The sequence below is a fragment of the Vipera ursinii genome (assembly GCF_947247035.1).
Source record: "Vipera ursinii genome assembly, chromosome: 3".
NCBI classification, from domain to species: Eukaryota; Metazoa; Chordata; class Lepidosauria; order Squamata; family Viperidae; genus Vipera; species Vipera ursinii.
This window is the reverse complement of record NC_139516.1, coordinates 29,804,034-29,831,643: the sequence shown is the minus strand read 5'-3', so window position 1 is coordinate 29,831,643 and position 27,610 is coordinate 29,804,034. Positions and strand designations below refer to the sequence as shown.

General features: G+C 41.2%; 1 protein-coding gene across 2 annotated transcripts; it reads left to right on the top strand.

Annotated features, from left to right (window-relative positions):
- The first annotated feature begins 343 nt into the window (after positions 1–343).
- Positions 344–22,129, top strand: TGIF2 (TGFB induced factor homeobox 2). 2 transcript variants are annotated; one of them, XM_083357723.1, is made up of 3 exons: positions 344–361; positions 3,388–3,626; positions 18,752–22,129. In XM_083357723.1, exons 2-3 carry the CDS (start codon positions 3,423–3,425, stop codon positions 19,334–19,336), a joined length of 789 nt encoding a protein of 262 aa, XP_083213849.1. In that variant the 5' UTR covers positions 344–361; positions 3,388–3,422; the 3' UTR covers positions 19,337–22,129. The 2 variants fall into 2 exon arrangements, with proteins under 2 accessions (XP_083213849.1, XP_083213848.1); XM_083357722.1 differs by lacking the exon at positions 344–361 and adding an exon at positions 1,279–1,486.
- Positions 22,130–27,610: the final 5,481 nt, after the last annotated feature.

The following is a 27,610-nucleotide window of genomic DNA, read 5'->3' as shown; positions in this document are numbered from 1 at the left end:
GATCCGCGCCCTCCTTAAACTCTGGATGCGCGGAGCCGAGCAGTCACTGGAAGAGGCCATCTGACGTCAGCCGGAGAGGTAGTAGTTTTCAGGCTGAGCTGTCAGACCGTATAGCAGGTTAGGTATTAAAAGGCACATCTAACAGCCCCGAGACCCCTCCTCTCGGACGGCCTGCGCGCACACAAAGAAGCCCCATCTCCTCGTCCAGCCAGGATCCAGCAGCATCAGCCACTAGTGCTCGCCTCGGCCCCGGGCTTTGGAGACGAAGGCTGCCGGCAGCGCGGCCAGCAGGGGAAAGGTGGGGTGGGGTGGGCGGGAGTGGGAAGAAGCGCAAGAAAGAAAATGAAACCGTCGAGGAAAAGTAAGTGGCCGGGAAGTTTCTGGAGCGTTGGGGGGGTTTTCGCTCTCCTTTCTTCCCCTTCTTTGGACTGGATGAAACCCCATTTGGGTTTGGATGGCCAAAGCGTGCAAGGAGCGCTTGCAGGCTAAAAGCGCCATGCAGAGAGTCGGGCGAAGCGCAGCCCGCTTCTGTTTTGTCAAAAGCACGCGGGGGTGGGGGGGTGGGGAAAGTTTCGCGTGCGTGTGGGCGTAGAGAATGGAGCACCTCCCGGAGAGACCGGGTGTTGTGTTTTTTTTTTGTGTGTGTGTGCGCAACTGTCTCCGGTGCTTGCAAAAGCTACTCAACTTTGCCCAAAGTAGCGCTGGGGAAGGAGCAGAGATTGAAAAGCACGAGGAGGGAGGAGGAGAGGAGGAGGAGGAGGAGGGCGACGGGAAAAAATGCCTTCCAAGCACTCAACTGTGCCGGGGAGCGAGGAAGGGACTCTTTTGTTCGGTCCCATTTAGTCCCAACGGTGGAGAAAACAAACAAACAAAAAAGCAGATCCAACTTTCTACGCGCAGAAACAAAGGCAAGACTCTTACCGCCACCTGAACCTCATTTGCTTCCTCTTAAAATAACTTTCGGAGGCTCTTTTTCTTGTACTTTTACGTGTTTTTCTTTTCTCCCAATCCCAAAATGGCAACTTTCCCAATTTTCTCTTTGGCAAACTCCTCCTCCTCCTCCTCCTCCCCCCCATTCGTATTTTGCTTTCTCTCAAATCACGAGTTTTGGGATACGATTTGATTTTCCAGAAAATTTTGTTTCCCTTCCCCCCCCCTCGTTGATTTGCCCAGCTTGTAGAATGACAGCTGGGGGAGGGAGGGTAAGATCCGTTTGGTGTAAAACCGGGGTAACGCGTGCGGGGGGGGGGCAGGGGGTGCAAGTTCCTGTTTCTTTTGGAACAAAGAGAACTCTGTCTCGGCATCTGTCACTCAGGGCAAGAGACACCGAAGGAAAGTTTTTGTGTGCGCCTTCCTCGGTCCGCTCTTCGCTCCCAGCCCTCGGGGGCCCGGGAAGCCTTTCATCCGGGAGAGGAAGGTCTCGGCTAAGCCCCAGCCTTGCCCCTCGGTCCCTCCATGGAAGGGCTTCGGAGGAGGAGAGTTGGGGGTAAGAGCGGCGATGTAACAGGCAGAAAACATGGAGTCGCGTTTTTGTGCGTGCGTGGAGAGACGGGTAGAGATTTAAAGAAAGGGATTGGGGGGGGAGGGAGGAGGGCTGAGCCGAGGTTATTTTTGCATTCCACTTTATTTAGCCTTTTTGGAAACTCCTGCGCCTAATCCTTGCTGGAGCCACTGCCGCTGCGCGAAATCCGGGAGTTTGCAAAAGCCTGTTTGCAAAGCGTGCGCGCTTCTTCCTCTGTAGCAAACTTCTGACATCTTGAATTCAAACGGAAGGGAAAAAAAAGAATGTTATCGGTCTGCCGCCCCCCCCCCCTCTTTCCTCCCTCCCCCTCTTTCCTCCTTTCCGCCCCTCGTCGGGCTGGTTTCAATGGCATTCCCTTTGTGTAGGAATGGGCACGGCGGCTGCCGCTTGTTGCCGTTTCAACTTCCTTTCTGCTGGCTTTTGGTATTGGTGGGTTGTCCTGGTTTGTTTTGTTTTTGGTTAAAAGTAGGCGGTTTGGCGGAAATAAAAGCCGATCAAAAAAGGAGGGGGGGCTTTCGACTTTAGTCTCCTCCGTCCTTCCTGTATTGTTTGTATTTTTTTACTGGTTTCTCCCCCCCCCCTCCGCGCTTCCCCCCCCCCCGCGGAGTGGATTGTGCCGTTCCCATGTGCAGCTGGTGGTGGGTAGCTCACGGCTAGGAGGAAACGGCAGCGAAAAAAGAAAATAAAAGCCACCTCCTTCCCCTCCATCTCTGATGAGTTACAGACTTAAAACTGAAGGGAGGATGCCTCCCTCACGTACCCAGCCACTCCTCTAAGCCCCGTGGCGCTCGGTTGCCTGCAGGAGTCGGACGAGGATCCATTTGCTTTTTTAATTAGGCACAAAGTCTTGCCATTTTCCCTTGGGGGGGGTCGGGAGGAGAGAAAGAGCGAGAGGGAATCGGGTTTGCATTTCAGTGGACTTGAATTTGCCTGCCCTCTTTCTGGGGGTGGATCCCGACGTGTTGATCGTTGAATGCCTTCCTCCAAACAAACTCGACCACATGTCTGGAAAAGGGCAGTAAGCTAGCCTTGAGCAAACTGAAAGTCGATTGTTTCTGTGGACCATTTTTTTCCCCTGTGTAAGGTTCTTTCTGTCCTTCCCTCCCCCCCTTTTTTTTTCTTTTTGAAGTGGTAGAAAATGCTTGTAAATGTAACAATCTGTACTTAAGGGAAGAAACTTTAAGAACAATGTGTTCAGCCTTCAAAACCTCCAAAAGAGCGAATGTGCCTGCCCTTTAATATCTTAATATTTGGGTGATGGTTTCATCATGGTTCAACAAGCACTAAAAACTCCAGTGGGGCTGTTTTTCTTAAAAATGTTTTAATGAATGCATTTTAGTTCTGTATAGCAACTCCAAGGATAAATACACACAGAAGAATGGGGAGAAAACTTCTGGGGGATAAATGTTCCTTCCTCAAGACTGTGCCATAAAGGGACCCAGTCATTATTGCACTGGATGGTTAGCAGTGTCAAGAGTTGTAAAAAAAAGGGCAATATTTGGAGAAAAAAAAGTAAATAGCTTGCTATAGAACTTTTAATTTCTAAGCAAAATTTTTTGCTAGTGCTGCCTCTTAAGGTGTTTTGTATTACAAAGAAGGTGTGATTCTAGCATTTTAGAACAGAGGAACACAAAAAGCATTCTGTGTGATTGATAGATTGGATGAATCAAGTCATGATGCCTAATGGTTCTTTGACATCATTGATAAAGAGATTTTATATCCTATTTTATCAGAATACAAGGCTGTCTAGAAAAGCAAATGAAATTAATAGACCTTGTCCCATTTGCTCCTTACATATGCAGAAACTTGATCACACAAGGATGCCATTTTTTTTTGCGTTTAACTTACAATTCTGATGCTTTCAGGTTTGAACCAAGACAAATCTGCCAACAGTTCCACAATGTCTGACAGTGACTTTGGGGAAGATGATGGGAGCATGTCTCAGGACCCATCCCAGTCTGGCAAGAGGAAACGAAGGGGCAACCTCCCCAAAGAGTCTGTCAAGATTCTGCGGGAATGGCTGTATGAACATCGGTTCAATGCGTACCCTTCAGAGCAAGAGAAACTCAGCCTTTCAGGGCAAACAAGCCTCTCTGTTCTACAAGTAAGAAACTTCTAATATGCTTTCCCAGAATGTGGCTCTGAAATTAAGGCGGGAGGAGGGATGGTGGGGACGAGGAGGAAGCTGGCAAAATGGAAAAGCTGTTAAAAGCTGGGTTTTATGCTTTCAAATCCCTAACGTACTAGTTGGCTTTTATTTAAAATCAAACTTCAGAATTTCCATACAGTTTTTTGCCCTGCTTTCTTCCTTAGAAGGTTTACGGCTTATAATTATGGACATTGGATCTGAAAAACTACATTTTTGGTATTTTGAGGGACAAAAGTAATATTTTTCTACCTCTGTAATGTTTAGTATGTCTTTGTCCAGCTTGATATTTCCTAATTAAAATAGAAGGGAACATGCTTAGGATATAAGTGTTAGAAGAGAAGCAAGTGTTATAATAGTTGTTGTGTTTTGGTCTAATACTTAATGGTTTCCTCATTGAATTGACTAGTTTGTTGTCCAAAAGAAATCTAAGGATGGTGTTGGTAATGAATTTATGATTGGGATGACAGAATATCTTAAGACTCATTAGCAACCCTGTATTAGAGTCATAATGACACTGGTGGAGTTAATTCCTAAACTGTCCTTGTAGTGCTTTAGTTATGATGGGAAGCTAATCCAGAATGTGGTTGAATATTCAGTAATATTACCAAATATAGTGTCTACCGCCAAACTATTCAGTGACTCATTAAAACATCAAACATCTGAGGCCCAATTTTCCATGAAGTGGGATATTTCAAGCCCATGTCTAGATCTAGTATATAAGATACATCTATTCTTTAAACCTGGTTAGGATTTCAGTGTCACATTCCTCTATCATAGGTCCTCTACCAGGCCAGGAGAGGTCAAAATACTGTGGGGCAGAAATATAAGCATTGATTGGCCTGTCTTTGCAGAACCAGAGACATTATTAAACTTTCTTGTTAACGTTGCCTTTAAAAACGTCGTCTTATGATCTTTGTGACTGGAATGCACAGTAGTGGGGAGAATAGTCTGTGATAGGGTTTTTTTGACCAACAAGAAATGTTTGGAACTAAATAAGCAGATTTTATTTTATGCCTAACTATTTAAGGTGTGACTTAGCCATCTAAAGCCATATTAATTGAAACTTTACATGATTCAGTTTTGAAGACAAAAAAAGTGCTTATTGAGTATATGGGAGTGTGAATGTAGCACCTGCCTGCAACCTGTGGGGCTGTGTGACAGCTACAGAGAGCAGATAGGCAATCTATGACAAAGGATGTCTGCTTTAAGGAATTGTAGAAAAGTGCTGGTTATGTTCACTTGCAAGCTCTGAACCACAACTTTTTCTTTATATCTGAAGCACTGCTGTACATTTTGTGTGCCTTCAAATCACTCTTGGCTGCTGATGACTGCTTGGATAGATTCATGCAATTTTCTTGGGCAATATTTTTGGAAGCAGTTTGTTATTTCCTTCTTTTTAGGATTGAGGGAGTGTGATTGGCCTAAAGTCAGCTGGGTTCATGATTAAGGCAAGCCTGGCACTCCCAGTCTAGCCTAAGGTGTTCAGTACCAGCCTGGCTTTCAAGCCTTGGTATCAGGATAGAATTCAACCAAATACAGTAGCAGTTTAAGCACTTTTAAATGGCTGGCGTTTTGCTTATCCTCTTCCTTTCTCCTTTTTCAAATACATTGTGGCCTGAGATTTAAGGTAGCAGAATGTGACCCTAAATAAACTGTTGGCTGAATTCTGGCAACCAATGGGCCAAAGATAATTCATTTTATTTCTTTACGGTAAATTTTTCTCTGTGTCTGGTTACAGTGGGGAGGAAGGTATGCAACTTAGAAATTAGGGGAGAATGCCAATATAGAAATCCAGCTGCAATGCAGTGACAGCCTCTGAATATCTGATCTGAATTTAGCTTCTTCTTTTTCTGAAGACTTGCCTCCTCCTCCTGCTTGTGACCTTACATTTTAGCAACTATGTGCTGATTTTCAGTCTCTACAAAACAAACCTCAAAATAAGCGGAGGTTTCTTGAGTAATAAGGTCCTTTCGAGGCTGTTTTCAAAGAGTTGGCCAGCTTCATAATAAATAGCAAATTATGTGGTGGTTTCAATCTAGTGATATTGAGGATAAAAAGTCATGAGTTCTACCTTGTAGGATAGGTGGGAGCTGGAAAAATAATAAGTATATTGTTAAATTTTCTCTGCTGTGGTACAGCTTTTCAAAAATAAAGCTAAAGTGCATCTAAACTCTGAGCACAAGCTTTGGAAATTATTTTAAAGGCATTTTTTTCAGATAACTGGATATTTTAATTTTCTGGGTTTGCGCTGGAGAAAGTGTCTTAGTGTCTCATGAATGAACATTGGTTTGAGCTAAAAAAGTAGAGATGGTCCCACATTAATATTGATGCCTAATGGTTATGCGGATGCATCCATGTAGATCTGCTGGCAGTAGTGAAGAAGTAGTTTATCATTGCCTTCTTCCAAGTGTTGGGTTTTTTAAAAAAATTCTTAAGCCAGTCTTGGAATTTTCAGCTGATCCTTGGTCTACTTTTGTGCTTGACTGGTTCAGAATCCAATGTTGCTGCAAGAATAATTGTTTTACTTATTTTTATGCTCCAATTCAGTAATAATTATATTTTCCAGATTGGAGTGGACAGTAGCACAGCTTTCTTTCTGATCAGATTCTAATGGTGTGGGAGAACAGGTTTTGTTGATGGAGGAAAAAGGGCGGGAAATTTCTCCTTCCTCAAACACGCCCCACTATCCAATCAAATTTCTGTGGCTAAACATTGTAGAGTAGATTCTGAGAGTATAGTGAGAATTGGGCAGGAGGGAAAGGAGTTACAATCCTAATAATGTGAGCAGATTTAGGATTCTTCAGCAGTGAATTCAGTCTTTGGGGCTCAACAAACATATTTACCATTCTGAATTCTAGGTGAGATGTCAGCTCTTAATTTGTACCTGCTTTTCTATTGTTAAAGGACCAACATGGCTAAAAGAGAAAATAAATTGAGCTTAAACCCTCAAACCAGCTTAAGCATTGCTGAACAGAATGGTTCAGACTCCTTTCTTGAAAAGAGAGAGAGTGGGAGGCTAAGTGAAACTCCTGTCCTAAGGGAGTGCATTCCAAAGATTGGGAGTGATAGAGCGGAAAGATTGCTCCCTCATGCCCCAAGAATAGCCTCTGAAATCTGGAAAGATGCATAGCAAGATAGGACAACCTGTCACATAGTCAGGCCCTAAACTGTAGAGACCTTCAGAGGTTAAAACCAACATATTGAATTGTGCCTTAAAAGCACTAATCAAACAGAGAGGTCTCCCTGTAGAGCATAAGGTGATCCCCAACTCATTCAATCTGTTGGCAGGTGTATTTTGTATCCATTGAAGTTTCTGGGCACTTTTCAAGGTAACTAACTGCAGGCACTGACAATTATTTGATGGAGACCCACAAATTAAAATGCTTCAGGCATGGATTGGTATATTACCAATATATCAAGACTTTATTTCACCTTTTGCAGTAAAACCTTTTTTATCCATTGAAAAAAAAGATCATGGCATTAGATCTAGCAGTTTCTAATGGGTTTTTTGCGGGAATCCAGTACTTTAAAGGCTGTTCTCGTCAGTATTAGTCATATTATACTGGGTTATAGAAACTTGCAATTGATAAAATAAAGGGTGGCCTACTTTGTTCATGGTACATATTTTTAGGGTAGCTAAAATATTATGAAGAGCTCTAAAGGAGCTTTCCAGAGTGGTGAAATACATACAGTCAAGGCAGATACAGTTCACAGGAAAAAGTACTTTGCATTCTGTGATATATATACACATAGGATGTGAAATGGACTACTTGACCAGAAAATATATGTGGTGGTTGTGGTAAGCATCTCCATAAAAATATCAGCCACAAAAAGGAATTAAAATTGAAATACCATCATAATTTTGTTCAACAGATCTGTAGTGCAGGATCACTTATGTTGGCCAGAATTATGGTATTTCATCTCAAAAAGGGGCATTTTGGGAACTGCAAGAGATAGCATAAAAGACAATAAAAATGAGCATCTCTATAGAAATCATTTTGGAAGGAAGGAAGGAATTTCTCCTGCAACGTTAGCTTAGTTCATTTGTATTCCTAAGAAAACATTAATTCTAATTCATGTTTGGGATGTCCAAATACACAGAGCCTTCTTCAGCAAATAGTTGGTGGTAGTCCATCTTAAATAGGCTCTTTGCAATCACAATAAGTTGCAAGCCTAACTTCTACAAGCCTGATAATAGGATATATGGGCAGTGCACAGAGCATTCTCCTTGTTATGCAAAAGGGTAAAAATATATTATTAATTATAGAATCATATACATTCCCAATGTGTAAGATATAGTTAATTGCTACTAAATAAATTGGAATCTGTGCCAACTTTTAACTCTAAATTGACTTTCTATAATAACATCCCTAGAATGTCTTAGCCACAATCTCCAATCCTGCTGCAGTGTGGACTTTATATTATTGTAAAGTTTAGGATGATTAGCTTTTGGCATTCTGTAATGAATAACCTCCTCCAGAATGAAGTTTTTGTAAATTTGTTATCCTTTCTGCTGTATAGTTGGAAAGTGTTATTGTATTCTTGGCTATGATTACAACATTTGCTTTCTTTACATTTTAATTGTTTGTCTCTATCTAAAAGATCTATTGGAATTGCAAATAAACAAAGATTGAACTGGCTTAAGTATAAAGGTAAAGGTAAATGTTCCCCCGCACATGCATGCTAGTCGTTTCCAACTCTAGGGGCTGGTGCTCATCTCCGTTTCAAAGCTGAAGAGCCAGCGCTTGTCCGAGGACAACTCCGTGGTCATGTGGCCGGCATGACTAGACGCCAAAGGCGCACGGAACGCTGTTACCTTCCCACCGTAGTGGTCCCTATTTTTCTACTTGCATTTTTACGTGCTTTCGAACTGCTAGGTTGGCAGAAGCTGGGACAAGTAACAGGCGCTTACTCTGTTACGCGGCACTCGGGATTCGACCCGCCAAACTGCCGACCATCTGATCGTCAAGCTCAGCGTCCTAACCCACTGAGCCACCACGTCCCTCTGGCTTAAGTATATATAATGCTATAATTTGATTTGTTTAATTTTGATTATACAAAATGCATAAAGTCCACTATTTAATATTGCAATTTATATTTCATGGCAAATGATCCCAAGTTTCATAAACCATGGTTAAACCACATCTTAAAATAATGTGCAATTAGGGCTAAATTACCTATTTCATGATGTATAGTTTATATTGGAGACTTAAAAAATGGGCAATATTTGAACTATTTATCAAATTTAACAACCACCCATCTCACTATCTAAGTGACTCTGGGCGGTTTGCAGATAAAAAGTCATAAAATCATATAAAAGATGCAGTTACAACAAAATTAAAACCAAATGACACAGATAAAAGCATAAAAGCAAAGATAAAAGATAAGTTATGCTATACGTATGCCAATTGTATTACCAAATTCTTAGCTTTAAGCATTATAAGCAAGAAATAGCATGTTTAATTTGTATTATTCTAGAGTAGACTAGTAAAGCAATAGCATTAATGATTTATGCTGCTTGGTTTGCTAGGAAAAAAGTAAAGACTATTATTCCAAGGAGCTTACAGTTCCTCAGTCAACAATAAGAAAAATAAAAAAGGCACAGACAAGAAAAAGACACATAAATATAGACAAATTCTGTTATGTTTATTTAAAATTTAGCTACTGTTGAGAATATGAATCAAAGGGCAAGTCAAAGGTTACATGAACAAGGCATGTTTTGAGATGAAGATGAAAGGGAAATGGGGTAATATGTGACTCCTTGCAAAACCTTGCTGTATTGATTTAGTTTTAGCTTCCACTCTGTCTAGCAAATCTTTTGGTGATCTGTGTACTAACTCAGTTGTATTCTATGTTATTTAGATCAGCAGATTTTAGAATAACTTTGCACGTGGCAATAAGAAAAATGAGCTGTGCATTATGATAATGTACCTGCAATGAAAATAGTCGTTTTGTAGGATATAAACTCAGATTCAGAATATGACAAATCTGGTTGGCCTGCTTTGTTCAGAATCTCTTCTGAGATGGTTGGGAGAGATGATCTATGAATCTCCTCCTAGCCATCATCTTTTGGCAAATATGCAACTATCTGTGAAGAAGTTTCTCTCTTTCTTTGCTCATTTACACCTACCTATGAGCAAGAATCCAACTAGTTAACTTGTAGAGTTAAATTGGATTGACTTTTCAAGATAGCCAAGAAGATCACAATGTTATAAGAACACTAGGATAATGCAGAACTCAGAGGCTCATCCTAGCTGTTTTGTGTGTTTTAATTAATTTTGTTTCCAAGCAACTTGGTATCATAGTCTTGGAGACATCCCCAGTGTGGAAATAGGAAGAGAATAGTTGCAGCCATACCCGAGTATTCAGATCCTGCAGTTATTGGCAAATAGTGCAACATGAAAAGATGCAGGAAAAACATTCTTTTTCTTTTAAAATAGGTTTTCTAAACATTAATGAGCATTAAGGCGATTTTCTAAAACTTGTGTTATCCTATCCTCTGGCCAAAATTTTCACAGCCTGTCTTTCATGTAAATTTTATTGTGTAGTTCAAAACACTTGTGCATTTCAATATGTTGCTATGGAGAGTTAGTTTAGTGTAGTGTAGTAGCATCAGGCTGGACACTAGGAGACCGTGGGTTCTAGGCCCACCATAGGCACAAAGGCAGCTGGAGACCTTAGACCAGTCAGCCCTAGGAAGGAGGCAATGGCAAACCACTTCTGAACAACCTTGTCAAGAAAACTGCAGGGACTCATCCAGGCAGTCTCTGAGAATTGAACATGATTGAACGGAAGAAAAAAAAATGCTACTAACATCCCCTATTGGGATTTCAGATACTTGTTAGCCTTAATTGTTTTTAATGTTAAATGTTAACAAAATACAGTTCTGCTTTAAAGGGAGTACAAAGAAAGAGGCATGAAGGCCAGGAGAAAAGTAGAAAATATAACTACCTTTTTTTCCCTCTATCCCAGGAGAAAAAAATGTTTCACTTCTTCCCATTTTTTCCCACCTTAGTCTTCACAACTCTAGAGAAAATGAGAAAAAAGATAAATGATGATATTGTGATTGAAGAGAGATACTCAAGATTGTTTTCTGTTGCTGAATGTTGTGAAAAGCAAACTGTTTATTATGATCTGCCTTTTTGCAGGCACCCTCTTTTACAACAGACAGCTAGCTTCCCCATATAACGGGGGTCACTTGGGGGTCTGACCTGCTGAGGAGTCAGTAGCGTTCCTGAGGGTGTTTCTGAGCTTCCTCCCCTTGACAGATTGTTCCCATCTCTCCCCACTGTCAAAGTCCAGCACTTTCTCAGCTGGGATCTGGCTGCACCAGAATGCTCACTCTGTTCTGCTTGGCTTGCTGGGAGTACAAATACTCTGATAACAAGTTACAGCTCTTGCTTGTAGGCAGAAAACGAGTTTGCTTGCCGCAAACTATTAAGATAATCAAGGTCACTTTTCGTAATTCTAAAAGTAGCATAACTGGATCTCTGTCTCTTTCTAGATATGTATGGGTGAGACTGAATATCAAACCATAACTAAAAAATTCCATGTAGAGGAATGGCCCCCTTGTTTCATTCAACAAAGTTTGCATCTTGCAATTGCTTTAAGTATCTGGATTGAGAAACTGACCTCCGGATTAATTGAGTTGGATGAGGGTACTTTAAATATATTAGAAAAAGTTGGTAGTGTGGGAAGATTCCAACATCTCGTTAGTGTTGCCATTGTGGCAACTTCTTCCAAGGACACCTCTCATGAAGTATTGATTTAATGCTTTGGGAAGTGATAAAATATACAGGCAATTGGCCACTCATCTTAAATTGTACTATCAGCCTTTAATTTCCTATCAAATGTTGCTAGATAATTGTCTCTTAAGTAAGATGTCTCAAGGGTGAACATATACAGGGATCTAGATTTCAGATTTAAAAAAATGTCTTCTTCCATAGAGGTTTAAAAGAAAAAAAGAGGGATTCCTCCCTTTAAAAAGATATGTCTTCCAGATGTGTTTGGCTACAACTCCCAGTGTGCTGAGAAGAAATGGCTGATAGATGGGAATTCCAGGAAATGTATTGCCAGCACATTTGGTAGATGGAAAGTTTGAGGGGTTGTGTACAGTATGCTAGTGTCCCAATTTCTCTAAATCATTTTTTTAAGATTGAGGTTATGTTCTCTCTCTCTCTCTCTCTCTCTCTCTCTCTCTCTCTCTCTCTCTCTCTCTCTCTCTCTCTCTCTCTCTCTCTCTGTGTGTGTGTGTGTGTGTGTGTGTGTGTGTGTGTGTAAAGTGATGGGGAAATCACCCGTGGTGAGCTGATGTCTACATTGATGCCTTCTTAGCAATGAAAGAAGAGGGATCTGGAAAGAGCTCAACTTTGTTACTATAAAATTTGTGGCACATAACCACATATTTGAAATCTAGAAGAAATGAGTTGACAGCTGTCTTTTGAGGATTTTGGCGATTTTTGTTACATCTGTGCATGCTTTCAAATGAATGAGAAAGTTTGGATTTTATATGTGCAAAACATCTTTCTGCTCTTCATAAAGTAGTCTTTCTTAAAAAGTTTCTGGGTGAAAAAGAGGAACTTTTGCTTTATAGGAAGTAGAATATTTTAGTGAGTGGATTCCTTGTGGAGAAGCCTGGGGGAAAAAAAATATCATGGCTGCTTCAGTTCATAGCAGAGAGGCACAGTGTTTGACAAGTCATGAACCTGGAAACTCAGAATGACCAGTTCATTTTCAAAACTGCATAGTTTTGAAAGTTTTATATCTTTGCAGCTGCATAATATAATGCTACAAAAGGTGAAAGGGAATTTTGTGGTAATGTGCCCTTGAGGGAAAATTTTTCAGCAGTGTAGATTTGAAAAAGATAAGTCAATGTGCTTGATTTATATTTCCATAATTGTTTTCTTTGAAGCGTGCATGCATTTCCATTGCGCTTTCAAGAGGAGAAAAATTTGTATGGCATCCTAATATATGCATGAAACAAATTGTAAATTCACTTGTTATGGCGTTACACTGGAATTCCTTCTGACCTTTTGGCAATTGATTCATAATTTCAGTAGCTGGCTAGATTGAAATATTTGCTTGTTTCAAAGGATGCAATTGCACATACTTTTGCTGTTCAAATTTATGTGTTTCTGGTTCACCAGACACACACAAGCAAATATTCTGTAGGATGATGTACAAGCTTGTTTAAATTTGAGATAGGTTTTGCAGTACATAAGGATCTGTATTGTAGGTTTAGTATGTTGGAAGAAATAGAAAACCATAGCAATTATCATAGAAACGATATCATGCCTTTTTATATTAGCTTGGGAGTCACAGTACATTTGGGGAATGTCAAGCTGGGGAAAGTTAATAAAAAGTGAGCTTCGGTTTGGTGGACTGATATCCTGTATTTAACCTAGTTTTTCCTCTGACCCCCTTTGAAGTTATTTTTTGCAGAAGCAACTCAAAAAATGTCAACTGTTATATTGTAAATATTAATGCCTATGGAAAAAACAGTCTGAAAACTAATATTCCATCTCACAGGGGAGGGGATATTTGTGTTTCAGTACTGCTTCTGGAGAGTCTTGGCAGTTTTATTCATTTACTGCCAACTTGGAGGTGTTTAATGAATTGAGGTGCTGCTATCAGTTGATAACTTAGGTGGCTCAGAATTCTACGATATGAAAGCTTTAAGGAGGTGAAATACCACTGAGATCAAATGTACTGTATTTATATACATTTATAAACACAAAAACAATGTGATACCTCATATAAGCAGACTGAGATTACAACTAGTATGTAACCCAGTACAGCAAACTCAACATGATCTGCTGACATGAGAAAGGAAGATGCTGGACTCAGCTCAAATGTATAAGATTCTGTATGTTTTGCCAGTGGAATCTTCATCAGGCCCATGAGGCAAAGAAAGAAGATGCTAGAAACTGTTGGTTTACTTCGAACCCTGCTTCCTCTTTGAAAACTTTTTTTAAAAAAAGAACTAGTAAGTTTAGAGCCACATTAATGACCTGGATAAAAAGCGTGATGAATAATGTTGAAGTCTTCCAGAAAAAATATATATTCGCTAATTAGCAAACTTTAACCCTGTTTTCTCTCCCTGCAATAATTTAAATTGCCTTTATTTACATCAGATTGTTCTCTTGGGAGGAAAACCATCCAGGAATGTGACATTTATGAACATGACATTTTGTAGGCTTCCTCAGTTGATCTCTTGATAATTTGGGGAATGGAGATCCCATTGCATGAGGAGGGACCCACCCATCTTGGGGAATAAATGGTCTTACATAGGAGACAGACTATACAAAAATAAGCTGTGAGTAGGTAGGTATAAATATTTTAATTAGCAGCATTTGTATTCTGTGCTAAAATGAGAACTATTCTGCTCCATACAGTTTGGCAAGAATAAACTTGGTTCTAACTAGAGGCAGTTGTAGTTTTATAGTTCGGTACTCTTTCTATCAGGGACGCGGTGGCTCAGTGGGTTAGGACACTGAGCTTGTCGATCAGAAGGTCGGCAGTTTGGTGGATCAAATCCCGAGTGCCGCGTAGCAGAGTGAGCGCCTGTTACTCGTCCCAGCTTCTGCCCACCTAGCAGTTCGAAAGCACGTAAAAATGCAAGTAGAAAAATAGGGACCACTGCGGTGGGAAGGTAACAGCGTTCCGTGCTAGTCATTAAATTTAATTTAATTTAATTTAATATTTGCATTTGTATACCGCCCTTTCCCTGAGGACTCAGGGCGGTTTACAGGGAATTAAAATCGAAACATACAAAAGTTAAAACCAATTAAAAAAGCATTAAATTCACCCTGTAGATTAAAACCCCAGTTAAAATTTTCTCCTCAGCCTGGGCCCGAGAGCTCAAAGAGCCAGGTCTTCAGGCCCCGGCGGAATGATCGGAGGTCGGGAGCAGTCCTCAGCTCTACCGGCAGCTGGTTCCAGAGGGCAGGCGCTCCCACTGAGAAGGCCCTATCCCTGGGTGTCACCCGCCGGCAATCTCTCACCGGCGGAACCCTGAGCAGACCCTCCCTGTGGGAGCGCACTGGGCGAAGGGCGTTTGATGCCGGCAGCAGGTGTTCCCTCAAATAACCCGGACCCAGGCCATGTAGGGCTTTATAGGTGATAACCAGCACCTTGAATTTCACCCGGAGGGCAACCGGAAGCCAATGCAGCTCGCGGAGTAGAGGTGTTACATGGGAGTATCGGGAAACCCCCATTACAACTCGCGCGGCCGCATTCTGCACCAGTTGAAGCCTCCGAGTGGTCTTCAAGGGCAGCCCCATGTAGAGAGCGTTGCAGTAGTCCAAACGGGAGGTCACAAGCGCATGAGTGACTGTGCGTAGGGCGTCTCGGTCCAGATAGGGACGCAACTGGCGCACCAGGCGAACCTGTGCAAAAGCCCCCCTGGTCACGGCTCCTATGTGATCTTCAAAATTGAGCCGTGAATCCAGGAGGACGCCCAAGTTGCGAGCCCTATCAACGGGGGGTCATGCCGGCCACATGACCACGGAGACTTCCTCGGACAAGCATTGGCTCTTCGGCTTTGAAACGGAGATGAGCACCGGCCCCTAGAGTCGGAAACGACTAGCACGCATGTGCGGGGGAACCTTTACCTTTACCTTTTACTCTTTCTATCAAGTAAAAATTGGGCTTTGCTCATAAGAACAGAAATATCTTAGTGGATCTTGTAAATGGTATACCAGTCTAAGTATTCTGTGTCCCACATTGTTTTAAGGAAGTTCATAGTAGCACTCTTTTCATTATTACTACCTAGCAGCTGGTATTTATAATATATACAAGATGTAGTTTGGGTTGCTGTGTTGTCTTCTCAATTCTGAATTACCTCAGATTTACTTGTGCTGAATGAACATGAATTTGATTTAAAAAGAACCCTTTTCACTATTTACGTTTTACATACCATACGCAACTGTATTTAATTCTAATATATCCCTTCTTCCAAGCTCAATCCCCTAATTTCTGTAGTCTTTCACAGCAAGCTGATTTTGGCTGATCTCAAAATGTGAATGAGGCAGACATACCTTTCCCAAGAACCGCAAAGGCTATTGTCAAAATTGATGAGGTAGAAAGGTAGCCTGGAAGCAGAGTAGACCACCTGCAAATTGTTTAGATGCGTCCATGAGTCACCTGGTGTTGAGTTTGATTTGAAGAAAGCCTTACTTTTGAACAAAAGAATTGCCCTACAGGTTCCTTTGATCTTGAACCAATTAAGGAATGATCATCTCTTTGTAGATAAATTGTATGAAGCAAACTTTGGGCAGGCAGTTTTTGTTTTTACGAAACCAGCCTTTGGTTGAAAGTAATAAATAAGTTGCCAAATTAGGACTGAAAAGAAGTAGACTGGAACTTTGAAGGTGTGTGATCATAAGCTAGAATGCTCTGGCCTATACAAAGGAGACAACCAGCATACTTTTTATTCACTTTTGAACATATCTGGCATGAGAGAAGGTATGCCCGGAATCTTGCAAGAAATCATCTGTGCTTTTACCCTGTGCTGGCTGGGCAAATCCCAGCTTGTAACACAGAAAAAGAGAAATTCAAATGACAACTGAATAGCCCTATTCTTGCCCCTCAAAGTAAAAGCAGGCGGAAGGAATGCAGAATGTTTTCAAACCTGCATTGTTTGTCTTGTAATCATGGTGTTATAATCATAAAGCCTATTTCCATTCTGAGCTTCACCTGAATGGAAGTGTTTTCTATTTTCTTTTGCAAAACTTCTGTCTGTTACAAGGAATCATGAAAATACGTTCAGAGTTCTTAAAGCTTTATTGGATGCAAGATAAATTGTAAATGCTGCTTATTAATTAAATGTTGTGGTTTCTTTTTTTAAAAAAACTGAGGATATATATATATATATATATATATATATATATATATATATATATATATATATATATATACACACACACACACACACACACACACACACACACACTCTTACACTTGCTTTTGATGCATGCATTTCAATTTTCTTTGCCACTTTTTTAAGGGCCTTGAAAATGCTCAGAGGCAGTATCTTTTGGGGGTTGACATTAAAGGGAGAATAACATGTATGTAATTGGGAAAGCTAATCACTTAGTGGTTGTTGGCCAAAATGTCATTGTGATGTTTTTGATTGGCGGAGTGGAGGGAACTTGTGCTTGAGAAAAAACACACTGTAATACTATACTTATATATAGGTAGATAGTTTTGAAAAAAATGATTTACTTTTAATTGAAAAGTGCAAAGTGCATGAATATAGTTAAGTTACTTCATATATATAGTTAGTCCTTGACATATGACCATTCATTCAGTGGCCATTTGAAATTGTAATTGTGCTGGAAAAACAATTGCAACCCATGCCGGAAGCTATGGCCATTGTAGCGCATCCACATCCACATGATCAAATCTCAGGCACTTGGCAGCTTGCCTGCACTTACAACTGCATTGCAATTCCTCCACCAGCCTATTCCCTCCCCTTTGGCCACCATATACAGCGGCATTTAAGCGGTGGCAGGACTGGGGCTGAAGTAGAGATCCGAGACCTTCAGTATTGTACTCTCAGCCATCTGCTACCATCCCCAGGGCTCTACTTTAGTCCCAGCACCACTGTTGCAACTGAGAAATACTTACTCAAATCCTACACCATGGGCAGTTATGCCAGCACTGTTGCACAAAGCTCCCCTTTCTCCCAACACTGCACTCCACAGGCTTTGTTGTGCCCTACTGACTGTTGTGCTGTTCTCCAAGCTGTGCTTATCATTCCTTCTCTAAGTTGCATGTCCCATTCTCGAGTTCTTTTGAAACCTGGTTTTCCACAGATATCATGAAAACAGGCACACAGTTTGGAGAACAGCAGGAACCCTGTTCTTGGCAGTGCTTCAGAAGACCATTCGTCAAATTGTGAGTGCCATTTCTTCTCAAATTGTGAGCCTGTTCTCATGAGATCTGGGTAAACTCTCACAAGACACGAGGGAGACCAGGCTTCTGGAGGTTTATAAGAACGGGATGCACGGCTTGGAGAAAGAATGGGCACTTGGCTTGAAGAAGTAATGGGGCACATGGGTTAAAACAGCAAAGGTCAGTGGGGTGCAGCAGAGCTTGGGGAGTGGACAGTGACAGGACACCGGGCTTTGTACAGTGGTGCTGGCATGGCTGGCCGTGGTGTGAGCTTGAGGTGGCTTTTCTCAGGGGCAGTGACATGGCACTGGGCCTGAACTAGAGGCCTGGAGACAGTAGCAGCTGACAGACTTCAGATGACCCTGGGATCTTCTTCAGCCCCAGCAGTGATACTGCCACCACTGAGTGTTGCCGTGCAGGGCGGACAAAAGGGAACAGGTTAGGAGAGAGAAAGGTGAGGGGTGGGGGAAGTAACCTTCTGGGTTAGATGGGGGATGGCTGAGGCACCAGTTTCGTGCTGCATTCCTGGCCCTGGTGGCTGAGGCTTCCAGGGCCGGCTGTGGCTTAGCCCTGCACTGCAGCATCTCATCAACTTGCCAGCCTCCCCCACCGTCCTGTGTCACCCCTGCACTCCTACCTGGGACTCTCCACTTAACCACTCACAACTCTCTATTAACAATGGCAGCCTTATGATTGCATCATTTAGTGACTGAAATTCTGATCCCAGGTGTCATGGGTCGAGGACTATGTGTAGACATAAGTTCTTGATAAAAAAAAAATTCTAGGCTGAAGACCACACTAGCTGTGAAGATAGTTGCATGGATTGGAAAATGGATTGGTCCAGGGCAAAAATGAGTAAACTTTAACTTACCTGTTCTTATAAATAGATAATAGTAAATAATTTTGCATTTCTGTCTCAATCCAGTCTGCCTCAGAGGCTGTTGTAATACAAGACAGAAAAATAATGCTGCTCTTAATTTTTAAACTTCTTTCTCAGTTATAGCTGTTAAATGTTTTACTTAAATTTCTCTGTATAGCAGGTTATATTTGTGCCCATTTTACTGGTAGAAAGTTGAGAGAGAGAGGCCATCTCCCCACCACCATCTCCTGGGATTTGGGTTCACATAGGTCTTCCTTCAGCTTCAGGTACATCTAATGCCACGTTTTTGATGTCTTTCTTCCAGATTTGCAATTGGTTCATCAATGCCAGGCGCAGACTTCTCCCTGATATGCTGCTAAAGGATGGCAAAGACCCAAACCAGTTCACTATTTCTCGCCGAGGCACCAAAGCCAGTGATGTAGCACTTTCCCGTGGAGCTGCTGCAGGTTCTGGACTCTTGATGGTGCCTCCTGCTGCTGCTGCTGCTGCAGCCACTACATCCAAGGTCCTCTCCATGTCTGTGTGCCCCCCTGTGATCTGCCAGACTTCACGGCCACTGGCTGGCAACTTGACTGTGATGACCGGCGACCTAGAGAAGCGATCCATGCTCCAGCGGATTGAAGTGGAATCCCATACCAAGCAGTCACAGCTGAGTGCAACAGGCAACACGCTGGCTCTTCTCACCCGGGCAGATGCGTCTAGTCCCACCAGTGGACTCTTCAACACGCCTCCTCCAACACCACCTGAGCTTTTTGGAGAGGACTTCAGCAGCTTCCAGTTGCTGGTAGAAGTGGCTCTGCAAAGAGCAGCTGAGCTTGACTCACAGAAGCTGAGTGGGCAACTGCCTCCATCACCACAGAGGGAATCTTCTCCTGCAAAAAACAAGTAACTTCCCGCAGCCTATGGTTTCAACTCGGAGGCAGCCCTTTCTTTTTTCCAGAATTTCTTTTCTGTTGGCTTTTGCAGCGAGAGCTCCCATTAGAAGTTAATGCTGTGATACGGTCTCTTGTCAAACCGGGAACCGTTACGGTGGAAGCCTTCATTCTCCTTTATGCTGCCAGCTGACCTTGGAAACAAGGCACCCCCAACTTTATATAAACATTTCCCTCAAAGGAGGGCACACACTACTTCATCCTTTGGGTTGGCATCAGGCTAAGGAGCCAGTCGGCGTATCTCTGAAGCCGCCTGGAGGAGATGGTCTATTCAGGGGTTCCTGGCTTCTGTTCGTGGAAGGGCCCCAAACTTGAACATCTTCTGAGAAGATGTTTTTGCTGGTTGATGTTTTTATAATGCTTGACTCTTTTTTTTAAAAAAAATGTTGTGGAGGATTTAGACAACATTTCTTACCTCCTCCCCACCCTTCCCTTCTCCCCCAGATTTTCAAAGCTGACTGACATGGACTAAGACGAGAAAACAGTCCAAAGCAGTTTATCAGAAACAAATACTTTTTTTCCTTTTTGATAACTGAAGACAAGCAAAGAGCTATTTCACCACCCTTGCCTTTTTTTTCATTCAGAACATACTTTTAATTTTAATTTTCTTGGAGGGGACAGGGAAATGTTTCTGTTCCCCTCTAACTTTCTTTTAAAGTTGTACCATGTTGTAGCATATTGTTGAACTGGTGTGAATATGTGGCTGGTCCTTACATCACACCTGATGGGAGTCTCCCATAACGAACAAATGAGTTGGCAGCCTTTAAAGATTGTGGCATTCTTTCTGTTGGACAGGAAGAGCAGATGAGCGTCACCTTGTGAATATTGGTGCCAGTAAAAGAAACAAAAGCATATGGTGCTTTAGATGATCTGACTTTAGGTGCTGGCAGAAATTTAGCTGGTTTCTTTGATAACAGAGCATTCTTCTGTCTACTCCTTCCATTTGTCCTGATAAGTACAACGCTAGAAGAGAGAGAGGACTATGCTGGCAGAAGGGTAGCCATAAACCACGGAGAGGGCATTAAAATCAAAGGTGTGGAAGAAACTAAAAACAAAATTTTCAAATGTGAAGTTGCTTTAAACAATGCTTTCTCCTTTTTTTAATTTTGGATGTGAACTGTATCTCTGTGTGACTTTGGGAACCTTGCAGCATCTCTTGACAGATGCGCTGACAAAACTACCTATACAAATCAACAAGAATTCATTCTGACTTGGGTATTTTTGTATCCTTGCTTTCATCATGCTGAATGTAGTTGCTCCTTTGCTGATGGAGCAAGGGTGCCCTCTCACGGCCAAGAAGGGAAGTCAAGCAGATCCGGGCTTCCATTCTACAGGCAATTCTGAATATCACTCCCATGTGATGTTCACATGTTCCATACGTCTCTAGTCTCGATGGACCCAATAATAGTTTTATTATTCAAAATTAGAGAAAAGGGGTACACTTTGGATTTAGGTGGAGGGAAATCAAGGCTTGTCTGTTGATCGTTTAGAAGACAGACCAGTAAGAATGCATTCATCTTTTCATATCCTCTTTTGCCCTGAGTTCAAGACCTCGCACAAGAATGGCATACCCTGGGTGGTAGGATCATCCACCTCTTTTTTGAATAGTGCTGTTTCACTGTAAATGTAAGTTAAATAGTGATCTATTATATACACCTATATATCTATCTTGAGAAACACTAATTTTAGAGGGTGTTAGCCTAATTATTATGTTGCATGAATAGTAAAGATGAAGCCCAGCAGAAGATAACTTTTTCTCAGATATCTTTGAATCAGGCCTAGAAGCTGGTGGTTGATTTCATGGTAGATTTTGAGAGGAGAATAAATGGTTTGTAGGGAAATTAAGAGCCCAAGTGGGAGGCCTTACTGCTTCTACCAATATTGAGAGTGCCTTCCCCCTCAACCTTCTCCCCTTCCCCTGGAAAGTGCTACTAAGAGAATTAGTATAAACCCACAATTGCTGCTGGACATAGCCTTCTCTTTTTGGTGCTCTTTGACCCCCTAGTCCCATGTCATTGATGGGATGTAGCGAACTGTGCCTAGAGAGTTGCCATTTCAATCCAAAGTCATCTTTAAAATAACCCAAAGGTGCTTCCCCCCCACCCCCCTTCTGTTAAAAAGCCCACAGAGCTGCCTTGGAAAAAGCTTAAGCTGTTCATTTATTGCTATTTTGTTTGAGGGCATTCATCAGTCTTGTATCCAGTTTTCATCCTTAATTGAATTCTGGATGGTGAACTTATCAGTCTTTTGATCTCTTTTTCAAATCCTTTTAAAAGGAAGCCACTCAAGGTTTTCTAGAATGTGCAGCAACATTTCATTTTTTTACTGCTTGGAATTGGGCATTATTTTAGTGTACTATTGAAATGGAAATTCCTTGAACAGATGTGTCCCAGGTCCCTCTTAACACTTTTGGCTAGTAACCTACTTGACTTTAATGGTACATATATCACTGATTTCCTTTAGAGTGGGACCAGCGTGATTAAAATAATACACAGGATATCTAATGGGCTGTAGAAAGTGCCTAAGCAGATCTGAAACTTTAGTATAAAAGAAAATTTAAAATCCAGTTCCTGCAATGCGCTGCTCTTTGATATACTGCTGTACTTTGTCCTAATGATGCAAAGATAATTGTTTCAGGTGGGATGGGAACCTTTGCAAGAGAGAAAATATTCTTTTGCTTGAACTTTATGGAGCAGAACTACTGTAAATAACTTTTGAATTTTTTTTAATCAATAAAGTTTTTTTAAAAAGATACCATGCCTGGCAAGTGCATCATCTTCACTACTGAAACTAACATCTGAATTGGATGTATGAAATTGGATGGTATGAAAAGATTTAATTTTAGCGTCATTTTTCCTTTTGTATAATAGATTTTAAAGAGATAGAATTACCATCATGATAAGTTGCAGCAGGCTAAATCACAGCTGTGCTTTTGGGATGTATAAAATACTTGCGTTTCTCAAACTTCTTGTGGTTGTGAGATTAATCTAGCCCGGTGTCACTGTGCAACTGCAAAAGCATTAGGGCTGACGTCTACTCTACCTGCCGAGTTCCAGTTGTTCACAGACCGGGGAGATTCCTGTATTATAGGCAGAATGTAATAAAGTAGTTAGCTGGAACTCTGCATGTGTGGATCTGATTGTTTGTGCCTGACAAAGAGGCAATATCTAGAAAACTTTCCTCTTTATAGCTAGGGGAAATAGACCTCTACAATCTGAGATTTCAGTGAAATTAGGCAGATAGGTGATTATTTTTCTGGAGAAGGCCAGTTCCCCAAAACAGGAACAAGTGTTGCTTCTTGCAGCCACTTCGTCCAATTTGCCCTAATCATTTCACTGTGAGGATAACTCATCCTACTTGACCTATTTTGTGGCCTGATGTAGTAAGAATTGAGAAAACAGAACTGTAGACTTTGATGGGTGGAGAACATCTGGTGCTGCTCTCAAATGGGCATTGGAAAGATTAGTCAGTATTGTATAAGCAGACAGACTAGCTGAGTTGGAGACTTCTTATCCAGACCAGCTATTTCCAAATTGAGTTTCAAATAACGTAATTTATTATGTGATTTCCCTGAGATTCCAGACAGCTCTGTCATCATTTGGTTAGTGATTAACATTTTCTCTCATGTTCATGTTTTTTCTTAATGGGGAGAATCATGTTACACAGGCAATCCCTGGAACAAAAATACACTTCTCACATAATGTTCATGTTGCATCATACCTAATATGTTTTTTTTAACCTGATATCTCATGAAACTTGGCATAAAATTCTAGTTTCTTTCATTGCAACAAATTGATGTTATTGATAATGCTTGAAGCACTCAAAAAGTAAATCTGCGGTGTGTTTCTAGTATTCTGGTGTAAAAGTGCAGTAGAAAAATGTATTTGTGGGAGGTTTGTAATTACTGTGTTTTAAGGAAAGTGAATGGGTGGGCAAAAGAAAGGTTGTGTCTACATGTTATGATTGTTATAAATCACTCACTTGTATATAGGGGATATATAGGGATGGATTCAGAAACGAATGAGAGTACTACATAGGCTGATCTACAAGCTACAAAAATGGGAAAGCTCCCATGATGCAAAGTTGTATCTAGAAATGGCCAAAATAAAAATTGGCTTTGTAATATTTCAAGAAGCCATTGTTGATTTTTCTGTTAGCAAGGTAGGTAGCAGAAAAAGGCATTTAAAATTCAAAAGGTTTTCTAAATCTCTCACAAAAAAACATCATTTATACAAAGATGTTAACACCAGGATTTCCTGGGACAGAATTCTTTTGCAAAATTATTGTGCTTTGGTTCATTTGCTTATAAGAGACTAAAATCAGCCATTGGAAGAAAAAAACACTAAACAAATTCTCAACTTTAGCACACAAGAGGCAAGCATAATGTAGCTTCATATATAGACTCTTAATATAAACCTTTTATTGCCTTCAGTTGATTATATTCATTTCATCTTAATGTGCATTCCAATTGAGTTAGATCAAGTAGCAATATTTATGCTGCATTGCAATTAATCTTATTTATACGGTTTGCTCATATGAATGTGCTTTCTACCTACCATTTAGTATTAAGATCATGGTAATCAGTATGTATCAGGAAGATTTCCCAGAAAATTATTTACCATCATGATTGGAGATAGGAAAGGTTTCAATGTTGGATAACATTCTGTGTACAAAAACACACAAAGAAAGAACTTATTTTTCTCTCCACTAACAGTGTGACTATTTTACTAATTTATGGTACAGAATATAGATGAAATAACTGTAATCTATGCGAATGGGTAGCACAGCCCTTCTGGAGCCTGTTCAAGTTACAGATTAAATCTATTGTTTATTCTCCAAGAGAACAAAAGATTCTTTGCTGAAGTCTTGGCATTCTAGGTCTAGGTCAGCAGTCTGTCTATGTCTAGATTAGTGCTTTTCTACCTATTACATCAGCTAGGCCCTCTCCAAGATAATTGCTCTGCTTGCATTGGCTTTCCAGCTCTGATTGATTTGATCAAACATGCTAAAATTATTCAGAAAATTGTGAAAAAGCTCTAAAGCAGGCACGCACGCACACACACACCAGCATTCTCACTGAAATCAGCAAGAAAACCTACATCACATCCTATTTCTGGCTATAATGAGGCTGGCTAATGAGCTTTGGGTCTGACTCAGCCTGACTCATTTTGGAAAGAATACCATTTGCAGGATTGATTCTAATGAGGCATCTGTAGAACTCTCATTAAAGTGTTAATGAACAATCCAGGTTTTTGTTCAGCTGTGCCAATCCTGTCAAAATCTGGATGTTATTTGAACCTTGTACTTGTGATATTTTTTATCATACCTGAAAAATTTGCTGAAATAACTAGGAGAGAGAGAAGGGCTGTGAGAGCCGAGCAAATGACCAAACTTTCTAACAGACTAGGGCTGAATGTGTTTTTAAATGGAAGGAAGGATGTAGTTATTCACAGCCCTTTAGCCTGTCTTTTAGCCACCCACAACATACATACATTCAGCCTTCATGCTATTTGTCTTCAGAGTAAGTGTGCAAAGATAAGCAAAAATAAGTGAAATGTGACAGGAAGAAGAGGGGGAAAAATCAATTTTAAGTCTAGTTAGTACCAAGAGCATTCTTGCTATTCCAACACCTTTCTATTCTGAAAACCTATTCTTCCAGAGCCATGCCTATACACCTCTTTGCATGATTTTTAAAGATTTTTCATCGTTCTCATCTACTCAATCCAATCATAACTTTCAGTCTCCAGTTATCTTTTTTACTCTTCACGTCTTTTGTTTTACAATACAATCCACCTTATTTGATAATAAAGAGCCATGGTGGCTCAGTGGTTAGAATGCAGTATTGCAGGCTGGCTGCCCACTGCCAAGGTTGACTCAGCCTTCCATCCTTCCGAGGTCAGTAAAATGACCCAGATTGTTGGGGGCAATAGGCTATTTATAAACCACTTAAGAGTGCTATGAAGCACTGTGGAGTGATATATAAGTGTAAGTGCTGTTGCTATTGACTTATACCGGGGGTCAGCAACCTGAAACAGTGAAAGAACCACTCGGAACCGGTTCCCTCACAAAAGGAAAAACTGGGAGCCGCAAAAAAAATGTGTGCGCATGCGTGTACATGAACACATGCGCAGAACAGGGTTTGACTGAAGAGTGGAGCCAAGGCGAAATATGCACCTACCCTGCATATTTGAATTGATTGGTTGAAATATTTTAGTCTCACTTTTTTTTTTTGACTGCACATGGCAGAGGACTGGGAGCCACAGGAGACAGCTGAAAGAGCCGCATGCGGCTCCGGAGCCGCGGGTTGCAGACCTTTGACTTATACAGCTTCATGAAAAAGTATGCGAACCCTTTGGGATTATGTGGAGTTTTGCATGAATTGGCCATAAAATGCGCTCTAAACATCATGTAAGTCACAACAATAGAAAAACACAGTCTGCTTAAAATAATACTACACAAACATTAGCTGTTGTCATGTTTTAATTGAACATAAGATGGAAACATTCAGTGCAGTATGTGAACCTTTGGACTTAATAACTGGTTGACCCTCCTTTGGCAGCAATAACCTCAACCAAACGTTTCCTGTAGTTGCAGATCAGACCTGCACAACGATCTGGAGTAATTTTGGACCACTCCTCGTCACAAAACTGTTTCAGTGTAGCAATATTCTTGGGATGTCTGGTGTGAATCGCTCTCTTAAGGTCATGCCACAGCATTTCAATTGGGTGGAGGTCAGGACTCTGACTGGGCCACTCCAGAAGGCGTATTCTGTTCTGTTGAAGCCATTGTTTTGTTGAATTACTTGTATGCTTTGGGTCATTGTCCTGTTGCATCACCCATCCTCTGCGGAGCTTCAGTTGGCGGACAGATGGTTGTACGTTTTCCTGCAAAATGCCCTGATAAACTCTGGAATTCATTTTCCCATCAATGACAACAATCCGTCCCGGCCCTGAGGCAGGAAAACAGCCCCAAACCATGATGCTCCCTGTGCCATGTTTTACAGTGGGGATGAGGTTTTGATGTTGGTGTGCTGTGCCTTTTTTCTCCACACAGTGTTGTGTGTTTTTCCCAAACAACTCAATTTTGGTTTCATCTGTACACAGTATATTTTGCCAGTAGTGCTGTGGAACATCCAGGTGCTCTTTTGCAAACTTCAAACGTGCTGCAATGTTTTTTTGGGACAGCAATGGCTTCCTCCGTGGTGTCCTCCCATGTACTCCATTCTTGTTTAATGTTTTCCTTATTGTAGATGTGTCAACTAAAATGTTAGCATGTGCCAGAGATTTCTGTAGGTCTTTAGCTGACACTCTAGGATTCTTCTTTAACTCATTAAGCATTATGTGCTGTGCTCTTGCAGTTATTTTTACAGGACGACCACGCCTAGGGAGAGTAGCAACAGTGCTAAACTTCCTCCATTTGTAGACAGTCTGTCTTACCGTGGACACATGAACATCAAGGCTTTTGGAGATACTTTTGTAACCCTTTCCAGCTTCATGCAAGTCAACAATTCTTGATCGTAGGTCTTCTGAGAGCTCTTTTCTGTGAGGCATGGTTCACATCAGACAGTGCTTCTTGAGACCAGTAAACCCAAAACAGGTGTTTTTAAAGGGCAGGACAGCTGTCAGCAACACATCCAATATCACACTGATTGGAGTCAAGGTTGGCTCACTCCTGGCTCCAATTAGCTCTTGGAGAAGTCATTAGACTAGGGGTTCACATACTTTTTCCACCCTGTACTGTGAATGTTTCCATCTTATGTTCAATTAAAACATGACAACAGCTAATGTTTGTGTAGTATTATTTTAAGCAGACTGTGTTTTTCTATTGTTGTGACTTACATGATGTTTAGAGCGCATTTTATGGCCAATTCATGCAAAACTCCACGTAATCCCAAAGGGTTTACATACTTTTTCTTGCAACTGTAGCACTTATTTTCTTTCAAGTCTAGCATAGTACTTCCTCTTTCCCCACAACTCCCATGGGTTAACTTAGGCTGAGTGTGACTGGCCCAAGATCATCAAGTGTGGCTGAGGCTGAACTCCCCAATGCCAGGCCAGCACTTTTAACCACAACATCACACTGACTGTAACTTCACGCTGGTCACTCATGTTTGCATTCAGTGCATGTTCACTCCTGACCTTTGCTCTTATTTTACCACAATAGAGATTATTTTTTGTTTTAAAACTCATTCCTTATTAATTTCAGAAGCCCTAATAAAGTCAAGATTAATC